The 25,500-nt window shown below is 44.4% G+C and overlaps 2 protein-coding genes across 6 annotated transcripts in view; one reads left to right on the forward strand and one right to left on the reverse strand.

Moving 5' to 3' along the window:
- The first annotated feature begins 79 nt into the window (after window positions 1-79).
- tmem106c (transmembrane protein 106C) lies at window positions 80-10,182 on the forward strand. The gene is made up of 7 exons (XM_085448830.1): window positions 80-721; window positions 2,377-2,440; window positions 2,572-2,731; window positions 5,513-5,653; window positions 7,011-7,060; window positions 7,164-7,217; window positions 9,927-10,182. The coding sequence occupies exons 1-7, from the start codon at window positions 508-510 to the stop codon at window positions 10,090-10,092; spliced, it is 849 nt and encodes a 282-aa protein (XP_085304956.1). The 5' UTR covers window positions 80-507; the 3' UTR covers window positions 10,093-10,182.
- A 2,955-nt stretch (window positions 10,183-13,137) lies between these two features.
- The window catches only part of tns2a (tensin 2a), a 63,489-nt gene continuing 51,126 nt past the window's right edge, over window positions 13,138-25,500 (reverse strand). For 4 of the 5 annotated variants that reach the window (XM_085448714.1, XM_085448712.1, XM_085448715.1 and 1 more), the window contains 13 exons: window positions 24,625-24,690; window positions 24,266-24,382; window positions 22,517-24,088; window positions 22,127-22,292; window positions 20,241-21,361; window positions 20,023-20,154; window positions 19,823-19,918; window positions 19,650-19,727; window positions 19,463-19,540; window positions 17,711-17,879; window positions 17,557-17,625; window positions 17,235-17,264; window positions 13,138-16,924 (listed from right to left, as the gene is read on the reverse strand). In XM_085448714.1, the coding sequence (XP_085304840.1) occupies window positions 16,786-16,924; window positions 17,235-17,264; window positions 17,557-17,625; window positions 17,711-17,879; window positions 19,463-19,540; window positions 19,650-19,727; window positions 19,823-19,918; window positions 20,023-20,154; window positions 20,241-21,361; window positions 22,127-22,292; window positions 22,517-24,088; window positions 24,266-24,382; window positions 24,625-24,690 (3,833 nt within the window). In that variant the 3' untranslated portion in view covers window positions 13,138-16,785. The remainder of the gene's footprint in view (window positions 16,925-17,234; window positions 17,265-17,556; window positions 17,626-17,710; window positions 17,880-19,462; window positions 19,541-19,649; window positions 19,728-19,822; window positions 19,919-20,022; window positions 20,155-20,240; window positions 21,362-22,126; window positions 22,293-22,516; window positions 24,089-24,265; window positions 24,383-24,624; window positions 24,691-25,500) is intronic. The other variant, XM_085448713.1, reaches the window with a different exon arrangement.

Below are 25,500 nucleotides of genomic sequence, written 5' to 3' on the forward strand. Positions count from 1 at the left end.
CTTGTAAAACACGACATAACTGAATTGAAAATTGAAAATTCGTTTCGTTACCATTGGTAGCAGTAGCATTTGTTATGCATTTGCTGTGTATTGGATCGGACACTTAGGTTACGTGAAGGCAACAATATGTAAACTTTATTGAGAAAGTAACAGGGAGCGGCGGGAGTCCGAGGCTGTTTTGTTGGAAGATGTGACTTTATGCTAACGACAGCTAGTTTTGTCTAAAGGGTATTTAAAGTTTACTCAGTCATGCTTACGGACGTCTCCCATAACTCACCACAGGTGCTAACCGAGAAATTGTGCGTTAGCAGATTAGCTAGCCGAGAGACGTCACTCTGAGGCACGGCGTAAACTTTGCGCGTTCAGCGACATTTGGTGTGTTTTCGTTTACCGAACACAATTATCTGTAAATCACCGAGTCTTCACTTTTCTGGGGGGGCTCCTTATTATCCACCTCCGAACGGGAGACTCTGGCTCTGCTGTCTTTACCACCCACAAACACCCGCCATGGGGACGCGGTGGTCTCGTAGCAGCAGCAGCCAGTCTCTCCTCCCGGAGGAGCAGAGGGTAACGCGGTACACTGAACGCAGAGACTCCGATAACGACTCTTTGGATGGACTAGTCCGGCGGGAGGACATAGCCCAGTTCCCGTACGTGGAGTTCACCGGCAGAGACAGCGTAACTTGTCCGACCTGCCAAGGCACTGGACGCATACCTTCAGGTGAGTAGAAAGAGTTGATAAATCAGTAAGCGTTAGTGTCGGACAGTCAGTCTGTGTTGATATGAGGACAGTTTCTGCTCATTTAACGCCAGAGATGAGGCGCAGAATTCCTAAAAGGTGTTTTCAAGTGTTTGGCACGGAAAAAAACACGGTCAACATTTTAAGTGTCGTAAAAGGCTTGTTGGTCTCTAATCTGTGACGTTTAAATGTCCTAAAGTTTGACCAAGAAGGACTGGATTGTGTATAATGTAGGTACAGTAAAGCAGAGCCATATAGAGAAAACAACTAATTTCTTTATTTTACTTTTAACCCCTTCATAAATCCTGTTGACTACAGTCTAGTTACTAATATAAGAAAATATATTAGACATAAAAGATGCAGATATCAGCCAGCATGGTCAGTGTTGGCTCATACTGACATTTAGCTAAAGTTGTGCTGGTAATTCTGAACGAGACACATTGAGTTTGTTTTGCAAGGTTTTGAAGCTCTGTGAACAAATGGAAAAATCAAGAAATTACTAGATTGTCCAGAAAACTGGTCTGCACTTATCCACTAAGAAAACACTTAAAGTAATGTTTTTAATGGAGTTTATGACCCACCGTGCATAACGCAGAACTTTGACCTCACATGAGGCCATGTGACACCAGCAATAAGAAACGTGGGCGCAAACACTAGTTTAGAAGATGCTGAAAATGTACATTCGTACAGATATGAAGGGGCACAGCTGTACAATTATGAGCCTGTCAGACATCAGAGAGGCCAGGGGGTGATGTCGGCATTTAAGTGCCATTTATTGAGTTTTTGTTTTCTCTCACCATCCCTGATCCTCCCGTATGGAAAAACTGCTCTAGAAGGTGAAAGTGAAAGAGCTGCATGTACAGAAACAACCGCATGAGTTGTTGTAATCACACATTCCTGACTTCTAAATTCCAAATCTGGAATATCTTCAGAAGCATAATCACCTTGTCCATCACAGAGGCAGGAGTCCCATTGTTTGCTTGGCTAATGTCTGAGGATGATGGTCTATGAGATGTACCTCATACATCTGGTACTTTTTTGTCCATAGTACTCCCAGAGCAGATTAATGTAAGTAATGACATATAGCTATGCATGGTTCCCTGTGCTCAACATAAAATAACTTGGTACTATGCTGTATGTTTTATACAATTTTGTGTCTCACCTAAGAAAATGTGTTAGAGTAATGATTAGATTCATGAAGAGCTGCACCAGTGAATCTGTTAAACAGAAGCTATTATTTTAAGTTGGGGGTTCGTTTGCTTAGCTGTAAAAGGCTGACGGGGTATTGTCATCACCCTGCCAAGTGGGCGGGCAGGCAGGATGTATGGACAAGTTTGTGAATGCAATAACGCACAAATGAGGGGAAGTAGGAGCTTCAAATTCAAATACCATTTGTGTTTCTACTAAGATGTCAGATGAGTTTGAATCTCAGTGACCTCAACATTAGGGTCAGAGTAAGTTTTCTGTATGTAAACAAGGTGACACAGGATCTTGAACTTGATACCACAGGTGTGTTACCTGGGAGGGGTAGCACTTTTAGCTGATGTCCTGTGTTTAATTTCTCCGTCTTTGTCGTGTTTCCAAAAAAACAGTTTTAATGGGAAATGCTAAACATCATTTTTCTTCTTGCTCTGCAGAACAAGTGAATGAACTGGTTGCACTGATCCCGTACAATGACCAAAGACTGCAACCCCAAAGAACGTGAGTAACTGCAGCACACTGATGTGTTCCTGTGTCTGTTCCCTCTGGACGTGTGGGTCTCTCACTCTGTCTGAGGTGATGTAGGAGGTGAGTGCATTGTCTGGAGAGAACCTTCCCTCTCTGTGTCGTAGGAAGCTCTACGTGGTCCTGTCAGTTGTGCTCTGCCTGCTGGCCTCTTCGCTTGTTGCCTTCTTCCTTTTCCCACGTCCAGTGGTTGTGGTGGACGGAGGGATCCGCTCGGTGACGGTGACGTTCGACCGCAACAACACAAAGGTCCTGATGAACATGACGGTAGGTTTCATATCACAGCTTCTAATAATCTACACAAACAGCATGACAAAGCATAACTCTCAGCCTCTGCAGGCTCAGGTCTCACTTCACTAAGAACTCCTCTGTGGGATCAGCACCGATGTGTTTCCATACAAATGTGTCTGAAGTGACTAATGAGTGGAAGGACGGGTTTGCAAGCTAGCAACAATCTTCAGCTTCTGTAACGCTCTTCTTTATCACATGTGGTCAGTGGGTAAATACTTAGACAGTTTCATTATTTCAGTTCAACTTTGGGAAAGTACAGCCAGTTAAGCAACACAACGACCACAGTGAATTTGAAATGCTAATAGCGTGATTCAAGTGTTGAGTCTTGGCTTGAATTCAGCTGCTACAACTAAAACATCACATTAACACCTTAGGAGTCATTTTTTGTCTGTTTTCACTTGCTCAGCATTAACCAGACAAATGAGTCTGGCAGTTTCATGGCTAGAAGAGCCCTGCTTTCTTATTATTCCACAACAAGTTAATGTAAACAGTGGTCAGGAGATGAATCCGAGTGTTGAATTAGCATTTGTTTGCTGTTCAGAGCCTGATATCTCGCAGTCTGAAGTCCAAGGAGGTGTGGCAGGAAATGATGATGCTGATAGAAAACAGACTGTATCAGGAAGATGACAGATGTTCTTTTAAAAAGCAAACAAAACACAATGAAGTGGTGAAATGTATTATGTTACCCTGCCTGGTTGCTTTAGAGTCTGTGGAAATAGAGGAATTGTCTAACAAGCACTTGGTACTTTGATTGCATGTTGATCGGAGCCTTTCAGATTCACTGTGGTGCTGTACAGAGGCAAAGCTTGAATAAGTGTCCAAAAACATCTGGACATTTATCTTTTGTAAATATAGACACACAAACAAGATTAAAAAAAAAAAACCTCCCCAAAAAACCCAAAACTGTAACAAAAAACATCAAACGTCACAGATGACAGCTAAACACATTTTAGTGCTTTCTCGTGTTGTTTTGTAAAGAAGGGAAAAGATTCCATTCTTTTTTTGACCTGGAGGAGCTCCACTTTATAAAACCAAATAAATATTTAGTGTGCAAAAATGACTTTGACAAGAAGGGTTTGATTTCATCTACTAAATGTGTATGCTCCCTTGTGCTGCCAAAACAGCCCTGAGCACTTGAGGCATGAACTCCATTTGACCCCTGAAGGTGTGCTGTGGTATCTGACACCAAGATGTTAGCATCAGACCCTCTAAGTCCTGTAAGCTGTAAGGTGGGGCCTCCTTGTTTATCCAGCACATCCCACAGGTGCTCTATTGGAATGAGATCTGGGGAATTTGGAGGCCCAGTCAACACCCCAGGTTCATCGCTGTGCTCCTGGAATGAGTCTTGTGGTGCATTATCCTGCTGAAAGAGGCCAAAGCCATCAGGGAACATGGTTTCCATGAGAGGAAGCACATGATGTGCAACAATGATTAGGTAGTTGGTATGTGTCAAAGTAACATCCACATGGATTCAGGACCAAAGGATTCCCAGCAGAACATGGCCCATGGCTGCCTCTCCTGGCTTGTCTTCTTCCCATAATGCATCCTTGTAGCAGGTGTTACCGAGTTTAAGCGATAGAAACGCAGTACCAACCGTTAGTGTGATTCATCAGACCAGCCTCCTTCTTCCATTGCTCCATGGTCCAGTTCTTATATTTGCATATGCATTGTTGTGCTTTTGCTGGTGGTTATGGGCAACCTGACTGCTCTGCAGCTGTTCAGCCTCATTCACAACAAACTGTGATGAACCTTATATTTTCACAACTTTTCTTTCAGAACAAACAGTAACTTATGGTTTTTTTTTTGTTTTTTTGGGGAAATTTAAGCTACAGTAGCTCATCTGTTGGGTCAGACCACAAAGACCAGCCATGGATCTGTGCCCATGATTCCTGGTTCTCTATTGTTTCCTCCCTTGAACCACTTTTGATAGATACTGACCGCTGCAGACTCAGAACAGCTCACAAGAGCTGCTTTTGTTTTGGGGATGCTCTGACCGGGTCATCTAGCGATCACAGCTTGATCCCTGTTAAACTCGCTCAAATCCTTACACTTGTCATTTTTCCTGCTTCTAACTCATCAACTTTGAGGACAAAATGTTCACTTGCTCCCTAATATATCACACCCACTAACAGGTGCCACGATGAAGAGATAATCAGTGCTATTCACTCCACCTGAGAGTGGTCATAATATTATACCTGATCAGTATACACATTTGCTTTCCTTGTTTTTGACAGAAGAGCAAATCCTGCGCTCTTGAATACATACGAGATCTTAGAATGAATGGTTGAGGTTAATTCAGAGTCGTACTTTGCTATGTGACTATCTTCATGTAAAAGTTGAGCGTGTGAATGACAAAATGTTGTCTCCCTCATCACGATAGTGGTTCTAAACCATCTGAGGATGTGAAACAATCGTCAGGTTTCATTTAAGCTGTGCACTGTGTAAGAGCTGCTTCACTAGTCTAGTTCAGATCTGCACTTTAGTGCACTGAAGCACTCTGCAGCCCACGCTTCCTTTATGAAACCGCAAAACGTGGCAACAGCGTTGACATTTTTTAGGATTTAGTTTAGAAAACATGTTGATGTTGCTGCTTTTGCCACTTTCTGCTTGTGTAGTAAATGGATGTTGATAATAATAATAGCTTCTGCCATCTGAGTGTCTTTTGATGAAACTTAACTAGAAGTGTCAAAAGCAGGCTGTGTTGTAGGTGCTGTCTTTTTATTCCTCTGTGTGTCTTTTGTTCTTTATTTTACTCAGAGCACGCTCAACTTCAGCAACCCCAACTTCTTCTCGGTGCATGTGCAGAGCATCAGCTCCCAGGTCCTCTACATGAAGTCGGTGATCGGGACTGAGCTGCTCCACAACGTCACCACAGTGCTGCCACTCAGCGCGTGTCAGGTACAGGATTTCAGCCACTCAAAGTACAATCAATCAAGATGCTTGTCTCCTTTGCTGTTTTACACAATTTTAATGTTTCCGCTCCATCGATGCCGATACATTATCACTACTGCTGTCAGTGTTCCTTTCCATATAAGCCATATCACTCTTATGGCTATTTTTAAGCAATTTGCAAGCTCCCCTATTAGTGTTGTTGGTTTTTTGTGTGGGTGTGTGGCAGCTGGTGCCAACAGCTGTGCTAATCTCCCCACAGCTGAAAATAGTAACCATAAACATGACAGAACTAATAATCAGTGGTTGTCAGAACCGCTCACTCTAACTTCATAGCAGGTAAGGTGAAGTTAACTAAGTTAGAGGGGGATACATACAAACGCCCCTGCACGCTTGTGTCAGGCTTACAAACAAGTGGCACACTGAATATCGACAGCAGATCAGAGCACAGCAGCCGCAGCATGATTCATTCATCACACTTCTGTGGTTGTGTACAGCTACAACAGGATGCTGGATGGCAGCTTATTTAAGCATTCAATCACACAAGCAGTTTGATAATTAGGACTGTTTTTTGGCCTTTGATTTACAGTGAGATCAATAAGAACATTTCTAACTCCACCCTTGGCTGTCTTCATGGCATCGTGGCCTGGGCCTGTTCACCGTATGTTGTTGTGTGTCAGCTCGAGTGGAGCGGCCGCAGCTGCACATATCCACCTCACGCTGAAGTGCTTCTCACAGTACACTTGTTAGTAGCCCAGAATTTTTCTTGTATCATTTCCCCACATGTGATCGAGAACAGGTCTGCCTCAGTAAACCAGGCGCTGTACCAAAGCAGTCAAACTCCTTGTGCTAAAGAACTGAATGATTAAAATCTGAAGAGACGACTGATACTATTCCTCTAACACACAGCCTGAGGATGGCTTCAACCAGCATTTGTCACACTGGATGTGCTGGTCACTGAATAAGCCATTTGGCACTGGCAGAGAAGATTTGGCCAGTTTTTCACACAGCCCACATACTCAGCTCTGCTGCTTCAGTACAGCGCTGTGGCTCAATGAAGCAGCAGATCTTTAGCTAAAAGTAAACGCCAGATAAAATCACCATTTCCTCTTTTTTTTTGAGTAATGTTTGTTGTTATCTACCCAGCATTTACAGGAAATCAGTGTTTTTGTTTTGTTTTCCCCTCTTGTTTTAACAACCTTCTGTCTGCAGATCACCTCAGCTGAAGCAGTAAACAAAGCTCAAAGAGTTGCTGTGGTTGCTTCATTCTGTAGTTTCACTGCTGATAATGGCCTGAATTGTCTTCCTGTGCTGCTCTTGAAATACTTCTGTTGTTGGTGTGACGTATTGTGTCAATCTTCTGCAGGTGAACTACACTGTCAGCGTGGAGATCGGCAGTAACGCTCCGTACGTCTAGTAAGTGTCTGCGCCTGAGCTTGTAGAGGAAATTAAGCTTCTTTGCAAACCTACACATGAATTCCAGTTCAGTAATCTGAGCCTTTGTGTTTTGTTTTTTCAGTACGTTATGCACCATGTCCAGCATCAAGGTTCACAACATTCTCGTACTCATGCAGTAAGTGTCCTTACCCCGACAGATATCTTTATCTTCATTTTACTTTGTTACTTCTGTCTTTTATCTTAACACTTGCAGCAGAAAAATCACTGTGATGTCTAATAGACTATGTGCACGTTAGCATATGCTACTTCCGGTGCGGAAACTCCTGTGGGGAGCTTTGTTTCCGGTGTCCTATTCGCGCCTTGTTTACAGTCCAAAACAAGTTAAGCAAATGAATGAATCAAGCGGCGATTTACATTTCTATAGATGTCTTTGGCATTCATTTACCCAATATATCTGTAAATGATGTTCATCGACTTGTCTATATTTTTTCCCCGCGCCTCAGGGCAAAAGAGAAAAGGGATTCAACTGTTATATTTCTCAGCTGTCCCTTGTTTATCGCGGGTGTTATGTTCTAAAAATAACCAGCAATAGGTGAAATCAAGTAGCCAATTTTATTTTTTGACGGTGCAAAATGTTTCGTCGACATACAGCACTGCACTTCAGAGTCACACTGCTAGCGATCGATGCAGCGATTCTGTACTGTACAGGAGAGACGTCACGGAGGAGATCGACTGCAGCGATCAGGGCGCAGGACACAATGTGACGTAAAAAAAAATAAGAAAAAAAAATAAGCATGCAAACTTGCACTAAAAAAATCTGCGAAACAGCGAGGTGAAAGGTGAACCGCGTTATAGCGAGGGACCACTGTAATTTTGAAGGTAAGTCACAACATACCCTTCGTAAATACTAATGTATAGAAACCGTTACCAGCAATCATTCATTTTTTGTGTGCCTTTTTTTCACGGTTTGTTAACATGCTGTGTAGGTGTGTACTTGAATAGCTGATATTGACATAACGGGGGAAACATCTGGTTTGACTATTCTTCACCTGTAGTTTGAATGCTGAACATTTTGCCTGTTTAAATCATAATAACTATACAGAGATGTGCTTCTGAATGTGGACGATGTGTCTTCTGCTGCAGTAATGCAGTTCTGCTTGTGTTGAGTGATGTAAACAACTGATCGATCTAAACTCTTTAAACGTCAAAATCGATCATTAGATTTTTTTATGACACAACAGTGGTGAGTGTTCCCACCTTCTCCTCTTTGTAACTTAACATGATCTTTCCGTTTTTGAGTTTTGGACATGATTTTGGAGTATATCCTCGCAGTAGCGATTGATCGCAAAGTGAAGCTACCGGAAATGTACACCCCTACATCTGGTCTCAAACCAGGAAGTTAGCATTTTCTCGTGCACAGGGTCTATATGGTCATATGAAGCAGCATGCGGGGGCAGCCAATCAGAATAAGTTGGTCTAAAAGGGGGAGGAGCTAAAATGGCTTGTTTCAGAGAGTGGATGATCTGATGAGCTGTGCCAAAGGCCCACATAAATAAGGACGTTTTAATGAATCAAGAGTGAAGGAGAAAGAGTGCATCATGGGAAGCCCCCAGCAGCCTAGGGAGGGTTCAGGGTCACCTGATCCATCAGGAACTATATATTTAGAGGATTCAGGATTTATACATCGGGGAAACCAATGTGGCGAAGCAGATGGCACAACACAGAAGAGCTACCTCGTCAGGCCAGGACTCTGCAGTCTATTTACACCTACAGGGCAGTGGACACTCTTTCAATGATGAGGATGTGCACATCCTGGACAGGGAGGAACGCTGGTTTGAGTGCGGAGTCAAGGAGGCCATTTACGTGAAAAGGGAAAGACCATCTCTAAATTGAGGAGGGGGCCTAAGGGTACATCTTTCACCATCTTACAATGCTGTGATTGCAGCCATTCCCCAACTCTCTGTGAATGGTACTCATGGCCACTGATCAGTGGTTATTGATCAATGGTCATGAGAATTTGCATAATTAAGATTAAGGAACTGACCTCCCAGCCCATTGTTCCTTCAGTGGGCTGGTTTCAGTCATTATGCAAATGTGCTGTTTATAAGAGTGGGGAAACCTGCAGTCAGCTGAGACTGAAGAAGTCACTTGGATGAGTGATCAAACGTTTCTCCCACTGAAAGTGCGACGTCCAGATGAATCAACTTTTGGAGATTTACTTACCTGGATGATTGAGCATGCATCAAGACGTTTTAAGCCTAGTCTTACAAGTACAGAGGGCGTCTGCCTCGTGAATCAAAAATGGGAGTTGGTTTCATAGAAGAGGGGCTTGAAGGAAATCACTGAGCTGAACCAGATTTACAGGATTTAAAATCAGGGACAGCACCTATTGCTGTCTGCATGCGCTAGCACATGTGATCAAACTTTTGTCGTGCCGTGCAGTTTGTCAGGGCGAGAACGGCGAGCATAATGGCCCCATAACAGTTATTAAGGGTCAGTTTGAAGCTTCCTGTCTTCAGCTCTCACTGGTTCTGTCTTGTAGCCAGTGGCTTCTGCACGAGTAGTGTAAACACAGCCTTAGATAAGAGATGCTGTTAACATATAAACCACATTGTCAGGGTGAGGTACTTTGGGGAAACTGGGTAACCCACTGCTTTTTCTTTCTTTTCCCAAACCCTTTAATTCTTGTTTTGCAGTCTAGAGAGAAGTCATTTGTGCAGGTGCAGTTTCGTGCCCTGTGGTTCTCGATATCACACTTACAGAGCTGTGAGAAATCATTACTGTGGCAACGTGCTTTTCTTCTGTGAGCAATTAACTGGTTGAGATGTGACAGCAACATGGTAAACAGCCTGATTCTTACATCTCTGTCCTCTCCTGTTTTCAGAACCTCAGTGAAAACCTCGTACATGGTGCGAACGTCCCAGAACAGCCTGGAGGCCTATCGCTACATCGACTGCGGCTCCAACACCACGTACCAGCAGCCGGAGAATTACAAGATCCACTCCTCTGGTGACACAACGGCCCTATCCCTCCGTCACTCACTTCCGTGAGGGGCGCAGATCTGGGACTACAAGGACTGTGTTAGTGTACACTGCAGGATGGACTAACAGCTCGGCAGCAGGGAAATGCTTAATATCGTCTCATTTTCTACACTTGCTAAAAAGAGCCGACATTGACCCGCTGTTATCTCGTGCTCATCCAGGATTTGGCTGTATCTCGGAAAACAAGGGCTCTGACAAGGGAATGTTGTTCTAGCCATCAACAGATAAAGGGTCTTTGATGGACTTGTGAAATGTGGACTTATGGCCTGTAATGTCAAGCTCAGCACTGTGTTTGTGAAATGTTCTTGCCTGACTTCCTGTCCAAGTCCAGAGAGCAGTTTTGCTGTTTCAGAGCAACACGAGTCTGAGTGGAGAACTGAATGAGTCACTAGCAGCGAGCACTCCTTGTGTTGTAAGCAGGACAAAGGTCACAGAAAGCTCTTTCTTTAAGGGAACATTCTCAGCCAGGATGCTATTCGTGTTAATTATGGCTGCAGAGCTCCCTCTCTGTGCTGCTGCTGCAATGTCATTAGAATTCAATCAAAATTCCTTAGTGTGGCTTGAATGACTGTTACACTGTGATCACTACTGACTGTTGTTGGTTTTTTTTGTTTATTTGTTTTTGGCAGCTTGAAACTGGTGTGGATTGTAGATATTTTTTAATGGTTCGATAAGTTATTGCTTGCCAAGTCTCATTTGAGCACATCTATAAGGAGAGAGGGATAACATCACATGTTTTCTTCCATTTAACTGCTTTTACTATTCACTTAGTAGAAATCTACTCACAGAATCCTTAATACAGATCCAGTTAAGCTACAAAAAGAAGTCCCACCACCATACCACATGAGTGCAATTTAAAAATGAAAAACAATGCCTTTAGATAGTGAGAGAGCTGATTATTTGCAGTGAGACATTATTTCCAGCTGAACCCACCAAGCTTTACACATGCAGATAAATCTCAGGCAGGCTCAGAGAAGACTGTTATAGAGGATTTAGAAAGTGGCCGTACCAATGCTAATAATTATAAAGGTAGTATATCCTGCTGTATACGGTTCCCTGTGATTCCCACCTCTTTGTGCAGAATAATATGCAGCGTCCCAACCAGAAGACGGCACGTCCTCTACAATCACAGCCAGGGTTGTGCAGGGAGTGACCGTCTGTGAGACCTGCAGTAATGTTCTGAGACGTCTGAGGGGCGTTTCATTCAAACATCTTCAACTGTAGTGCACACAGTAGATTTAAAAAGGCTGCAGGTATTTGGGCATCAACAAAATCTTCAGCCGCCTTAATATAAAACTGATGTTAGGATTCGAGTTACAGGTGTTCTTTAATGGGTTAATTGGTCAAACTTTGCAATAGAATCTTGCTGTGTGAAATTAGTGTTTTGTTGAAAATTGGTCTTAACAATTAGGATTTGCAGCTGCACTCAGCGTTTACCCTGCTTCTGCCAGACTGACTGTAATAGCGTCACATGCATTTCCTTCTGGTTCGCAGCTTTTCTAACTCCTTGTGTGATGGATTTCAGCACATTCTCACGCTGCCTGGAGGCTGACTGTAACTTTGCCTTTAGACCAGCTTCAGTGTGGAAGCAGTTTGATAGATTGATTTTTACTTTAAAGGGACAAATGCTGTAAATTTCTGAAACATTTTTACCTATTTTGTTTGTGGGGTTTTTTTTTTTTGGTTTTTTTTTTTATTGCACCAATTAACCTTTTGGTTTAAGTTATCAAAAAAAAAGAAAAGACATTAAAGGGATTTGTGAATTAATAAAATGAATAATGAATACCAATAATTGTTTTGTTCTTGCCCACCACTTACAGTGGACAGAGTACACCACGTATGAGCTACATTGCCCAACGTATTCACTCAACCATCCAAATCATTGAATTCAGGTGTTCCGGTCACTTTCTTGGGCAAAGGTATATAAAATCAAGCAGCAAGCATGCAGACTGCTTCTGCAAACACTTGTGCAGGAATGGGTCTCTCTCAGGAGCTCAGTGAATTCCAGCGTGGTACCGTGATGGGATGCCACCTGTGCAACAAGTCCAATTATGAAATTTACTCACTACTAAATATTCTACAGTCAGCTGTTAGTGGTATTATAATAAAGTGGAGGCAACTGGGAACAACAGCACCTCAGGCACAAAGTGGTAGGCCACGTAAAATGACAGCAGGGTCAGCTGATGCTGAGGCACATACTGGGCAGGGGCCACCTGCTTTCTGCAGACTCAATCACTACAGACCTCCAAATTTCATGTGGCCTTCAGAATAGCTCAGGAATAGTGTACAGATAGCTTCATGGAGTGGGTTTCCATGGCCAAGCAGCAAGGCAAAGCGTCGGATGCAGTGATGTAAAGCACTCCGCCACTGGACTCCAGAACAGTGGAATTGTTTTCTCTGAAGAGATGACTCACACTTCTCCGTCTGGCAATCTGATGGACTGGTCTGGGTTTGGTTGCCAGGGGAACAGTACTGGTCTGACTGCACCGTGCCGGGTGTAAAGTCTGGTGTTGTATTTTAGGAGCTGCGCTTGAGCCCCTTATTCCAGTGAAAGGAACTCTTATTGGTCAGCATACCAAGACATTTTGGACAATGCCACATGGGAACAGTTTGGGGAGTCCCCTGCCTGTTCCAACATGACTGCACACCAGTGCAGTGCAGTAAGCACAAAAAAACCCCCCAAAAAAACCACAGATGAGTGAGTTGGTGTGGAGGAACGTGACTGGCCTGCACAGAGTCCTGACCTCAACCTGAGTGAATCCCTTTGGGATGAATTAGAGTGGAAACTGCAAACCACATCAACAGTGTCTGACTCACAAATGGACTTCTGGAAGAATGGTCAGAAATTCCTAAATGTTGTGGAAAGCCTTCCCAGAAGTGTTGAAGCCCAGATCTAAGCGCTGCCTGTTGGTCCCACAGATCAACACTGGGTGTCCAACGTGATTGGGCCCCTGAAATCCTGGAAATGTTGGGCCAATATCATATTACATCTGCTCATGGGAATAATCTTGAGTACAGCAGTCATGACTGAAATAACGAGTGACACAAGGAGAGTTCGGGTACCACATCACTTCAGTTTAATTCTATTCTTCATCTTCTTCCATATAAAAAGAGCGTAATAACCTTTCCAGACAAACATGTTTCTGTTTTATATCTTATACACTGTCCTATAGCTGCATGTGAAAATATATTACTACATAATAGATCAACAGACCACAATATATTATCGCTGTAATACAAGTAGTGTTTTTTTCCTCTACCAAACAAGGCAACACACTAAATAAATGCATAGTAAAAATAAAAGAAGCAATAAGTACAAAAATATAACTGATAAAAAGCTTATTAATACAGGAGTGCTTCATCTTTGGTTAAGTACATCTTTCTTTAGGTCACTGTCTTATGTGTGTGTGTCTTCTCTTTGTTACATATTTGTGTGAATAACTTTTATACTGCCTTTGGTCATGACATGAAGCAGTTGGAGGGGTGGGGGACAACCCCCCCCCCCAAAAAAACCTAAAAGTAAAAAACCCAGCAAGCATTTCACGGCAATGGTGTGCTTATATCCTATACGTCCTCCCACAACTAGCTTTTTCCCCTTTTCACATACAAGTCTTTAACAGTGGACGTAACAATACCTGCCCGCATATTTACCTGAACACTCTCAACGCACACACACACGCCTCTCCCTAACACATACACTTGTTAAAAGGTAAAAAACCTCACATTCCTTTTTCCTTTCATTAGTTATTCCTCTGTCTGCTTTACTAGAAGTGTATGAGTGGAAAACAAAACGAAAAACAAAAACCCACGATTGTCAATTTCTGATTACACTGATAAACGAGCTACTGAAGGCAGGCGTGACTGTAAATGTGCTGTACATACATGTGAACACCTGAACATCTCAAAGATACAGAGAGTAAATTACATCATCAGGGCTTTGGTCATGGTTTAACAAAGAAAAAAATACATGCTTTTGTATCAGTACAAAATATGAACACCAGTCATTTTTAAAGGAAATCATTATATTTGAATGGTGACCTTCCTTAAGCTTTTACAGCCTATACTGGTGCAAGCACGCATCGTCTTTGTAACTGCTACCACAAAGCCGTTTGCAGCACTTCAGCGCTGTCACTGGTTTACTGGAAACTGGCAGGACTGAGGTCATAAAAGCTCTGCTTAACCATTAAAACGGGCCTGGACCAACAAAGACATTCTGACAGGGTTCAGTGAGCCTGGATACCCACAGTCATGAAGCTCATTATCAGCCAGCTCAGCTAAATCTGGTTTCCCGTCTATTCATCATAGAGCAGGAAAGGAGAGGCCAATTACAAGCCAGTTATAAAATGGTTTGTATCCATGTGTATTTCTGCAATTATCAAGGCTAAATGGCAAAAAAAAGTCTTTAGATGGTATTCAACCATGGAGGACTTCATGGCAACATAAAGGAAACAGTGAGACCTCCCCTAACATAAAACAAATAATTTGATTAGTACAATGGAATAAGATGCTCTTATGAAAGCCTTGAGAACCTATTAATGCTCCTTAATGAAACCGAGGTACCATAGATTGTATTAAAAAAAAGAGGACTTGGACAATCCAGATGGACTTTAAACTTGTATTCTCTCTCATGGCCAGTAGGGGGCGAACATCAGATTCAAATATACAACTCTTAGAGAAACCGACCCTTCCTCTGCCTTGATTCAAGAGCTCAGTGAACGTTCAACAGAGTTTCTTTTGTCCTATCACCCCCAACTGGTCGCAGCAGACGGCTGCCCCTCTCTGAACCTGGTTCTGCCGGAGGTTTCTTCCTGTTAAAAGTGAATTTTTCCTTCCCACTGTTGCCAAGTTGCTGCCTCACAGGGTTGGTTTGATTGTTGGGTTTCCTCTGAATTATTGTAGGCTCTTTACCATATAACGCGCCTTGAGGTGACTGCTGTTGTGATTTGGTACAGAATTGAAATTCCCTTACAGGTTTGTGATATCAGTTGGAAATTTTAGCTCTCCTGCAATAATTTTCATTTTGTAAATTACGGTACTATTTAGAGTGAAACAGGTGATAAAGCAGGGCATACTTTTCTGGGCTCAGTCTTATGACTGAGAAGTAATAAGCCTATGGACGTGGAGTATCCTCTGTCCTCTTATCCAAGTATTGTCTAAATGAGGCTTCACAACACTAGTCCTCTCACCTCAAGGTCCATATATGGGATACAAAAGACAAATGTGACCCAGGGCCTCTGGAGCCCTGTTTCGGCTGCTTCTGTGTAGGTCAAATAGGCCACTTGTAGCTACAAAAAACCTAAGACAGGTAAAAGTGAGCCGACTTTGTGATAGTGCAAACCTAAAGGTAGCTTGCTTCGTGATAGCAGCCCTTGGTAGATGCTTGTTTGCTTTGTTGGAAAGCCATTTCCTCTGAAGCCTCCTCAAACTTGGAGTTGTGACACTGTACATCATGGCTTGTAAAAGAAACAAATAAACAACCAGAAGGGATCTCACACTGATTTTAAGTTGGCTTTAAACACTCAACAACATTCCTCATCACAAAGGCACAGAGTCATAAATAGGGATGGGTATCGTAACCCGGTTCTTGTTGAGAACCGGTTCCCACTGTTTCAATTCCTTGGAATCGTTTACCATTTTTGCAAACGATTCCTTTATCGATTCCAGTCGTCCCGAAGGACGTCACCACGTTGCGGAGCGTCATTTAGCTGGCAGGAAACACGGCGGCTCAAACGCTCAAAAGTTTGATTATACTTTACGAGAACGGATGACAACAGGGCAACTTGCAATACTTGCAAAGTAGATATTTCATTTAAGGGAGGAAACACTACGAATATGCAAAAGCATTTGCTCACAAAACACGCGATGACCTTAAATGAATGTCGTGTTTTTAATTCCACTCCGGACTCGTGAATCTCAACCCAGCAGCAGGGGTAACGTTTGCACGTCCTCTCCCGTTAATGCGGCAGGTAAATAATCAACTAACGGTGCATATTATGTTAGCGCGATCTGCCTTATTACAAAACCTGCCATTACTGTGCGTTTAGTGACCATGATGAGACAGACAGACAGAGTCTGGCTCAGATGCTGGCAGTTCTCGCTGCAGTCTACCGGTAGCGTCTCCTTTCAGGCCAGGATAGTCACTGCTCGGTGACATTCGTCTAAGTTTGTGGTAAAAGGCTTGAACCCATTTGCCACAGCAGATGCCCCGATTTTCGGTAAGTGAATGTGTTTAATTGTAGGCAGGGACATTACTGGATATTCTTGTGTAATTGCTACAGAATAATTTATGTTACACTTTGTTATTGCTACAGAAGAATATTTATTTTATTATTTTACATTTACATTTTTTTTCCTGGGGACCCTGTGACACCCCATTGAAGAGCTGTAGGCTGTGGATCTCTTAAGATCTCACTGTTGGGTTTGTAAGGCCACGTTACTCCTAAATTTCTACCTTGTTCAAAGAGAAGATATAAAACAAAGTTCTAAGCTAATCGACCTTAGTGTTCTCCTTTTTTAAAAAGAATCGATAAGAGAATTGATAAAGAATCGAATCGTTAAACAGAATCGAAAATGGAATCGGAGTCGTGAAAATCTTATCAATACCCATCCCTAGTCATAAATGAACAGTAACGGCCTTGGCAGGGTGACTGTATATGTTGCCCATGCCTCTTTCTCAGAGTGTTTTCCTCTCTTTGTCTCCCTCTATCGGCGCTGAGACAGCATGACCTTGTTGATGAAGTTGACGATGGCAGAAGCAGGTTGGTCGGGGTCCAACTCAGCAAATAAGTGGCAGACGTTCTCTGCCGTGCTGCCGGGCTTCTTAGCGACAAAACCAAACACCCTGAGATGGGAAGGGTGGAGAAAAAAAGAGAGGATGTGAAAAAAGGAAGAGACAACAAAAAGAGAAGCAAAGGCAATCACACAAAGACTCTTGAGTTTGTCCAGTCTGTGACAGCCTACTGCGTAAAACCACCATGAAACAATTAGTGTAACGTATGGCGTGATCATGTAGGACTTATAATTTACTAATTAAATCATCAAAGGTTTGCAGGATAAATTTTGCCAAGATGCACACACAGTTTGATGCCATGCAGCGGCATACACACGTCTATACTTCCTGTCAGCCTTTAAAACACAAACAGAGCACTTACTTAACAGTTGTGTTGTCTGAGTTAGTCCACCTAAATCCAAGAGACAGACAAAGAGAGAGAGACAGAAGACTCAGGCGTGCACATTCACACAGGCAGAGCTGCCAAACAAGCTGATGCATCCGCAGCCTCGGCCGCAGTCCGCATGCTCGCGTCTCTCGTGGACGCTCACGCACATTCATTAGCCCCACACGGGTACAGACTCACGCGAGGACTCAAGGCAACGAATGCAATGAATGATCATGATGCAGTGATCTGTTCATTAGCGACAGTACTAACTAAGGCTACAAGACACAAAGATGTCTTTTTCTTCTGAGTTTCCCACCTCCTGTCCTTTGGATCGATGCTGCTGAAGGTCACACTGTTCACTGCGTAATGTCTCCTGAAGAAAACTCTGGAAGAAGACAGACGTGTAAAGAAGTGCCAAAATTAATGTAAATAGTTTTCTAAAAATAAGAATCCAGGGGGGAATCTCTTACCTGCGCTGGTTGTCGGTCAGCGTGATACCCTGTGATGTCACTTTGAACTGGACGACTGTGGCAGCAGGACGCGGGCTACGACCCAATGTGGCATCTGTTGCCTTGGCAATGGCCTGGGGGCCCGTCAGGGACTCTGTTTCCACAGAGTTCAGATAGAGGACGTTACAGGCTGAGGGAAGAAGGACAGAGAGGTCAGCGTGTTGACCACAGACTGTATACGAACAATGGACGTATAGAAGACATCGTGACATCACTGGTTTATGGAAATGCATTTTGAAACCTGTCCCTTAGCTTCACAGCCATCACCGCCTGCTCGTTTCTGGAGTAAAGTCGGGCATTTTAACATGGCAGACTTTTGGAAGCACACTCAAGTGTCCATTCAAGGAACAGCAATTAAATCCAGGAATAATATGATTGTAAAACATACATGATTATAGCCAATATGCTAATGAGAAAACGAAGGTTTTGTTGTGAATCGGTTCCAAAGATGAGGCGCAGCACAGTTAAAGGCTCTGACACCCGTGGTCTTAAATCTGAAGCGAGGAGCAGTGAGAAGAGCAGCTGAAGCTGAGCAGAAGGAGTGTAAGGATGAAGGAGGTCTGAAAGGTATGGCAGTGCCAAGTCACTGAGACATTTGAAAACGAGAAGCAAAATCTTCTTTTGGATCCATTGAGGAATGGGGACCCAACGCTGGATGAAAATGGGTGGTAATGTCACTTTTATTGCCACTGAATTTGAACCATCATCCTAGTGGTGATGCCCTGCAGGCAGGAGGTGAGGATAGTAAGGGGAAAACAAGTTCTGGGTTTTATAGACCAATACAGTTGTGTGTCATCTGCATAAAAATGAAACTGTAAACCAAAGTGATGTAAGATATTTCTGAGAGGATGAGTTATAAATAGCAGGGGTCCCAGCACTGATCCCTGTGTGACTCAGGCTGATGGAGAGTGAACAGTCTAGCCTTGAACAAACTGTAAACCACTGAAGGGCTGCGTCACTAAATCCAGTGTTAGCCAGTCGTTCTAACAGAAGACGACACGATGTGGTGTCAAAAGCATCTCTGAGGTAAAGGAGGATGCTGAGAAGGCCAGCATCAGATATGAGGAGGTCGTTTAAGAGCTGTTTCAGTACTCAGCTCAGAGGCTGTTATTAACTAAGCAGGGCTGGAGTTGAGATGTTACAGTGGGTTCGAGAAGAATTCAGCTGAAAATGGATGTTGGAAATATTACTGGAGAATAAATTCTGGAATACTGCACACTGTGTCATGGAGGCGAGATGAGAAGTAGTTTCTGTGGGCTTGAATAGCTTGTGTACAGTTTGAGTAATATGATGATTCGGCAGCATGCAGAGCATTCTTATTGAGGAACAATGATCAAGGCGAATTTTCTTCGACAGCCGTTAGTTACTGGTCGACTGTTTGGCACTTCCTCTTTGGCTTCCTCTTTTTTTAAACCGGACAGAAGTGCTTGCATTTTCTCTGGTGCATCTATTCCTTGCATGTTACATCATTTCTCAGCCAGGCTTTATGTCCAGTATTGCATCAGTTTCCTATTATTTGACCTGTGCAAAGGTTTTAGAAACTGAAAACTAAAAAATGTGACGTTATAGGAAAGAAAAAAAGTACCAATTTGGTACTTATTTTGTAATCTAAAAAATAAGATTTAAACTTTAAGAGTCTTCCTTTGCACTTAACTGTTCATACATGAATACATAACACAGTGTGTTTCAGGAATAGAGAAAGAGAGAACTTACCGGCTCCCTGCTTCAGCAGGTCAGCAGCTGTGCTGATGTTACTGACTGGTTGAACCTCCTGCACCTCTCCTATGAGATCTGACAACAGACAGATAAACCATGAATTATATCTGATAGATTACAAAATACCTTGAAACACATGATTTATTTATTTGAAGGCCTGTGTGGCCTTCAAATATTCCATTACCCTTCTCAAGGATTTTAAGAGCACAGGGCAAAGAGATGGGTGTGATGGAGTGCTGGTAAACGAGTGCAGACAGACTCCCTGTGAAAAAACAGAGGAAATCATTAATAGATCTGAGACAGCAAGGTGCACAGGAATGCCCATTTCTAACTGGAAATAGATGGAATGAAACGTACCAAAGTAGGGCTCGTTCTGACAGCCTTTAATCTTCACTCCTCGAGGACTAGTTTCAATCAGAAAATGTCTCACCAGCTGCTCCAGAGGGTCGCTCACTGTAAAACCAGATTCATAAAAAGTTATAAAGGAACAAAAACAGAGCAGAGGGACAAATCTGTCAAAATGAGACATCTATGTGATGGAGGCAATCATTTTTCACCTTTGTTGCTGTGGTTGCTGACATTGGGAGGAGGTGTAACCACCTTCAGAGCCAGCCCATAGGCTCCCTGGAACGAGTTACTATCCCTGATTAGGAAAGTGCCAGGCTCCCTCTCCTTCAGTGCTGCGATTGCTGTGCCCAAGCACAGTGATAATTTAGGAAATTTACTTATGTAGGCTTTTGAAGAAAAAGAAACAAGTATGAACTAAAGAGCTTACCTTGCTCTCTAGAGATGCTGGGCTTATACCAAAACTTGGAACTATCCTGGACAAACTTCACACTGACCCTGTTTGCAGTTTCTGCCTCTACTTGGTCATTTTGGTCAGCAGGGGGTGCAATTTCCCCCACCGTGGGAGAAAACGTGACGTGGTGCTGATGCTGAGGAGCAGTGGAGGCAGGCACGTGACCCACAGCTGGCTTTACCCCATTGCTAGGTGAACCCGAATGTCCGGGCAAATGCCGCTTCTCTGGCAAGGGGGGTTGAGGGTGAGGAAGAGGGATGGAGATTGTGGTGTAGCTCGAATAGGATTGTGGGGTGTGAGGAGAGTAGCAGGGCCTCTTGTTGGTGTCCACAGCTGCACTGTGCTCCGTGCTGGCTTGGTAGTTGTGATGTGGGGGCCCGTGCGTGTGGTTTAGGTGGTTGTGGGGGTCGGACCCACTCAGCATCAACCTTCTACCCAAGGTGGCGAATCCGGGAACTGGTGCATCAGACACAGGGGAGCCGTCCATGCTGCTGGGCCCAGGCTGTGGGGATGATGGTGCAGGAGAAGATGTTGGGTTGGTGGTGCTGGTGTGTTTAGGAACCTCTGCGTGAGACTCCCTGGTCGGAGAGGATCCATTAACCAGTGCTACAGATGGTCCCACAGAGCTGGTAGCTTGGGTGTGGCTCTGAGGCTGTGACATTTCAGATGGTGGACCACCAGCTCCTGCAGGAGAAAAGGTCTGCAGTGGGCCAGTGGGATGAGGGTGTGCATCTGATATAGGCGAGGTATGGACAGGGGAAGAAGGTGTCTGGCAGTGTGCTTGGTTTGTGGTGGTTGGTGTCACAGAATCACGAGCTGAGGACATATCTGAGCTACAGTGCTGCTGTTGAGGAGCAGCTGGCGACAGGTTTGTTGGTGCAGGGCACTGATTGGTGGATTCTGTTTGTTTCGGTGAGGCTGTGTGTGACTGTGCTTCTTTGGTGTGTGGCTCCAGGCGCTCTGTGCTGCTTCTTTGCCTGTCTGGTGATTCCTGGATGACGTTAGTGTGACAGTGGGCCTCGTGAGTCTGGGGAGCCTCGTAGTCACTGATGATGTCTGTGGTTCGAATATCATACTCTCTCCTTCCTGGACTGGGGCTAAAATGGACACATGTGAGTATTATTATTATTAAAGACTAGCAATTTCTTCACTGTAATATCAGAGTGAACTCTCATATATTAAAAACACCTGAGCGATATACTGTATATGTAAATTAATCAAGAACAAATACAAACCCAAAGCCCCCAACATGGGCACCCTGCGTGAAATGCTTGAACAGAAGAAAATCCCCTTTTCTTTCAACAACAGTCTGTAAATTAGAGTTGGGCAGATCGATACACTGGTATTGGTAATAAATTGATACTAGGGCGTCAGGGTGATTACTTTGTTTCCATCCAGTTCAGTATGTAGGACACTGAAATGTGTTTTTTCTTTTTGGAGCATGACAAAGTAAACCTCAAACATCCACTATGAGAACTATCTGAACCTTTGTGTGTTGACTGTCACGTTTACTGTTATTTTTACCCCACATTTAACCACCTAGGACCTGGTGTCCCCATATGTGAACATCACATCACCAGGATATTAGCGAGTGATCCCAAAAACAAGCTGCATGTTAGCTGGCACCCCCGCTCCTTCATGGCGTCTGACCGCTCTGTTCTGTGCTGTGTCTTCATCATACTTTCCCCATGAGCCATGCCACCAAATATAAATTCCAATAGAAAGAAATAAGCTTTTGACTATGGTGTTCTAATTAGACTAACATTATTTATGATTCACTGTCATAGCTACATATTTATTTCCACTACGGTTGTGAGAAACAGCTCATCCGACACTACCAAGGTTGGGTAGCAGTGGAATACCTTTCCTGTGTGCGTAGAGGACTGCTGGTGTGAACGGGAGTGGGCGATCCAGACATGTCGGATGGTGTGGAACACGCGGCATGGCCGTTTCTGTGCACCCTCTTAAAAGAACCATGGGTAATGTGATCCCTCCAGCCCACGCTTTCACCAGAACTACGGAGGCCATCTGACAGAGGATGGAAACAATGAAGCATTTTTACTAAAAATGACCTCAGTAAACAGCATCAGCTGTTACTTAGTTAATATGTTCCCAGCTGATTCTTATGCAAGTTCCCTGTAAAAACCCAGTCTGTGCTTAAGGCATGTATCAAGTTAAAACCAAATTTTCAGTGCATGCTGTTCCTCATTATTCCTACATTACTGAGTGTTTTTTTTTTTAATGTGACTCACCAGTGTGTGAGTCAGAGCTGTATGACTGCTGTGAGTCTGGATGGTGATGATGGTGGTTGTGGTTATGCTCTGCTGGTCCGCTGCTATGGCCGCAGTGGCCCATCACAGCGGAAGCAGGAGGCAGCGGGGATGTGGACTCGGACTGGTAGCCTGAAGCGTAGCCCCTGCTCTCAGATGGCGAGGGTTGGTAAGGTGAGCAGGGGCACACCTGACGTGGTGTCTGGTAACCGCTGCTGCTGCTGCTGTACTTCATGTCCAGGTGGGAATGAGCGTGGGACCTCGATGCCTCTGGATAAGCTGGGTGACCTGATGGCAAGGGGTCAAAGGTAAAGGCTAGAAGATCTTGGCCCTGTGGGCCATAGGAGGCTACGGTGGCTCTCCTGTGCCAATATTCAGCCTGTCTGTCCCTCTCCCACTGCAGCTCCGCCTCCCTGTCTCGCTCCCAGTGAAGGGACAGTTCTCTGCCTCGTCTCAGCCCTGGGTCCCTCTCCCAGTGGAGCTCTGACCCCCTGGGTAACTCCTCCCTCGTTCTCCTAAGCCCCACCTCCCTCTGATGAAGCTCCGCCTCTCTGTCCCAATGGAAGTTGTCGCCACGCTCCATCCTGAGGGTGTGATAGGCCACCGAGTCCTCTCTCCTCATGCTGCAGTCTCTGCAGGGACAGCCAGAGGGCGGCAGACCATCCATTAGCATGATGTCATGGTAAGTAGGGCTGGTGGCTGGTTTCTGGTGCTGGTGGGGATGGTGGTGGCTGTGAGGTGGAGGAGGGTGGTGATAGGGTGTGTACTCATCTTCCCGATAGCAAAGGCGACCTGGGGCAGACATAGGGTGGTGATGGGGGTGGTTGTGAGCATGAGGGGTAAGGTCTGCTGATGGGTAAGGACAGGTATGACGCGATGACGGAGCCTCTGAGCAGGAGCGGTGCAGGTAGTGTGGCGAGCCACTCTGACGGTCCCACACCAGATCTGGAGGTGGGAGGGACTGGTGGGAGTGGGGGCTATAGTGTTGGCACAGATCCATGTGTGATGGTGGAGCAGCGGGGTTGGGGCTAGCTGAAGGAGGAGCCCCGTGATGGCCGTTGGTCCCTGGAGCCCGATCGAGGCAGTAGCCATTAGGCATGAGAAGGGTGCGGTCGCATCCTGGCTCTGCACAGCGCTGCGACCGGTAACCATCCCGGCAGGAACAAGACCGACTGAGCCTCAGCGTGCCCGTTCTCTCAGACTGAATAGAATCTCCATCATCCAAAATGGCGGTCTCTCGCTCTCCATCTCGGCTTCCCTCGATGCCGCCGAGAAGACGTTCGAGCTCCTCCCTTTCCTGTCTGGTGGGCGGCGGCGGACGATTGGACTCCTCCTGATGGTCTGGATGGATAGAAGACTGGTTCAAATGGAGGGAATGTGCTGAAAGGCCGGAGTCAGAGCCTTGGGTGATGCGGTGATCGGGCCTGTCTTCTGCAGCTACTCCCCCTGCGATGCTGCCGTTGGCTGAGGTGAGAGAACCAGAGCCTGGACCTCGCCGCTTCTTTATCTGAGCGTAGAGGCTACCATCCAGAGGACCTCTGGTGTGGGCAATATCTACGACGCAATGATAGATAAACTTAGTTTTTAATCTCACAATAAACATCAGCTACTGTTGGAGCTTTAGTAGACTTAAGTATACTTGAACTCTGTCTTAATAATGGCTAGCACCATGAGTGCTGCTGTTAAAGACTTCTACCGCTCCACCATGACGACTATGAAGACATCGGTTACCTTCCAGGCTATCCTGGTATCGCTGGTTAAAATTTTCATAGGAATCCCAGCGAACCACGGGGTCAGCGGTGTTGTAGTCCACTGTGACAGCCGGATCATTCTTGTGGTATTCACGGCCTGAGAAGACATATATTACCGTGTAGTTCTGTTCCTCAAAATATAATCAAAACATTTTTTTCCTTTTTGTAGGAGCCTATCCCAGCACAGGGCTAACAAACAAACAACCATTCATACTCACAGTCACACCTACGGGCAATTTAGAATCACCAGTTAACTTAACCCCACCAACTGTATGTCTTTGGACTGTGGGTGGCTTGATTATTTATTATTATCCCTCCCAGAAGAAACTGTGAACTAACCTTTGATCCGCTCTGGTCCGGAGGAGAAGACAAACTCCACTGTGGCATCAGATGGGAAACGCTCATCTGGGGAGAAGGAAAAAGGATATTCCCCGCGATCAGGATAAATATTTTTGTTCCTAGCTTAAGAAATATACCCACAGTCTACAAATATACATGATGCATTGAGTTTTTCCTTTCCAGTCACCTTTCTCACTCACTATGTATTAACAGACCTCTCTGCATTGAATCATATCTGTTATTAACCTCTGTCTCTCCTCCACAGCATGTCTTTTATCCTGTCTTCCTTCTCTCACCCCAACCGGTCGCAGCAGATGGCCCCGCCCCTCCCTGAGCCTGGTTCTGCCGGAGGTTTCTTCCTGTTAAAAGGGAGTTTTTCCTTCCCACTGTCGCCAAAGTGCTTGCTCATAGGGGGTCACATGATTGTTGGGTTTTTCTCTGTCTCTATGAAGCGCCTTGAGGTGACTTTTGTTGTGATTTGGCGCTATATAAATAAAGTTGAATTGAATTGAAATATCGGCGTAATCTCCACATGAGATCCAGATTCATGAAAGCATACTGGTGCTTTTGAGACATGTAGAGTATATCTGAAGGAAACAAACTGCTGCTTCAGGATATCAAACACACTAATGCGTTTCACAGATGTGTTTGGAGTTGTATTTACCCACAGTCATGTGTTCATGTGTAACGGATCGACTGCCACAGAGCTTTAAAAACATGCTTCCACACATATTCTGTCATTTCAGGAAAAAAAAACGATGCGGAAATGAAGTAATGAGCATATTCATTATGGGCTTAGGCAGCAGATAAGCACTTATTAGATATGATTCAATCTCTCTGTGGGATATTTGGCGATGTACGGTATTAGCACAGCTC

The sequence above is a fragment of the Copadichromis virginalis genome, linkage group LG23 (genome assembly GCF_057382275.1).
Source record: "Copadichromis virginalis isolate Kocher_CV1m ecotype Utaka linkage group LG23, C_Virginalis_male_GT1.1, whole genome shotgun sequence".
In the NCBI taxonomy this organism is placed as follows: Eukaryota; Metazoa; Chordata; class Actinopteri; order Cichliformes; family Cichlidae; genus Copadichromis; species Copadichromis virginalis.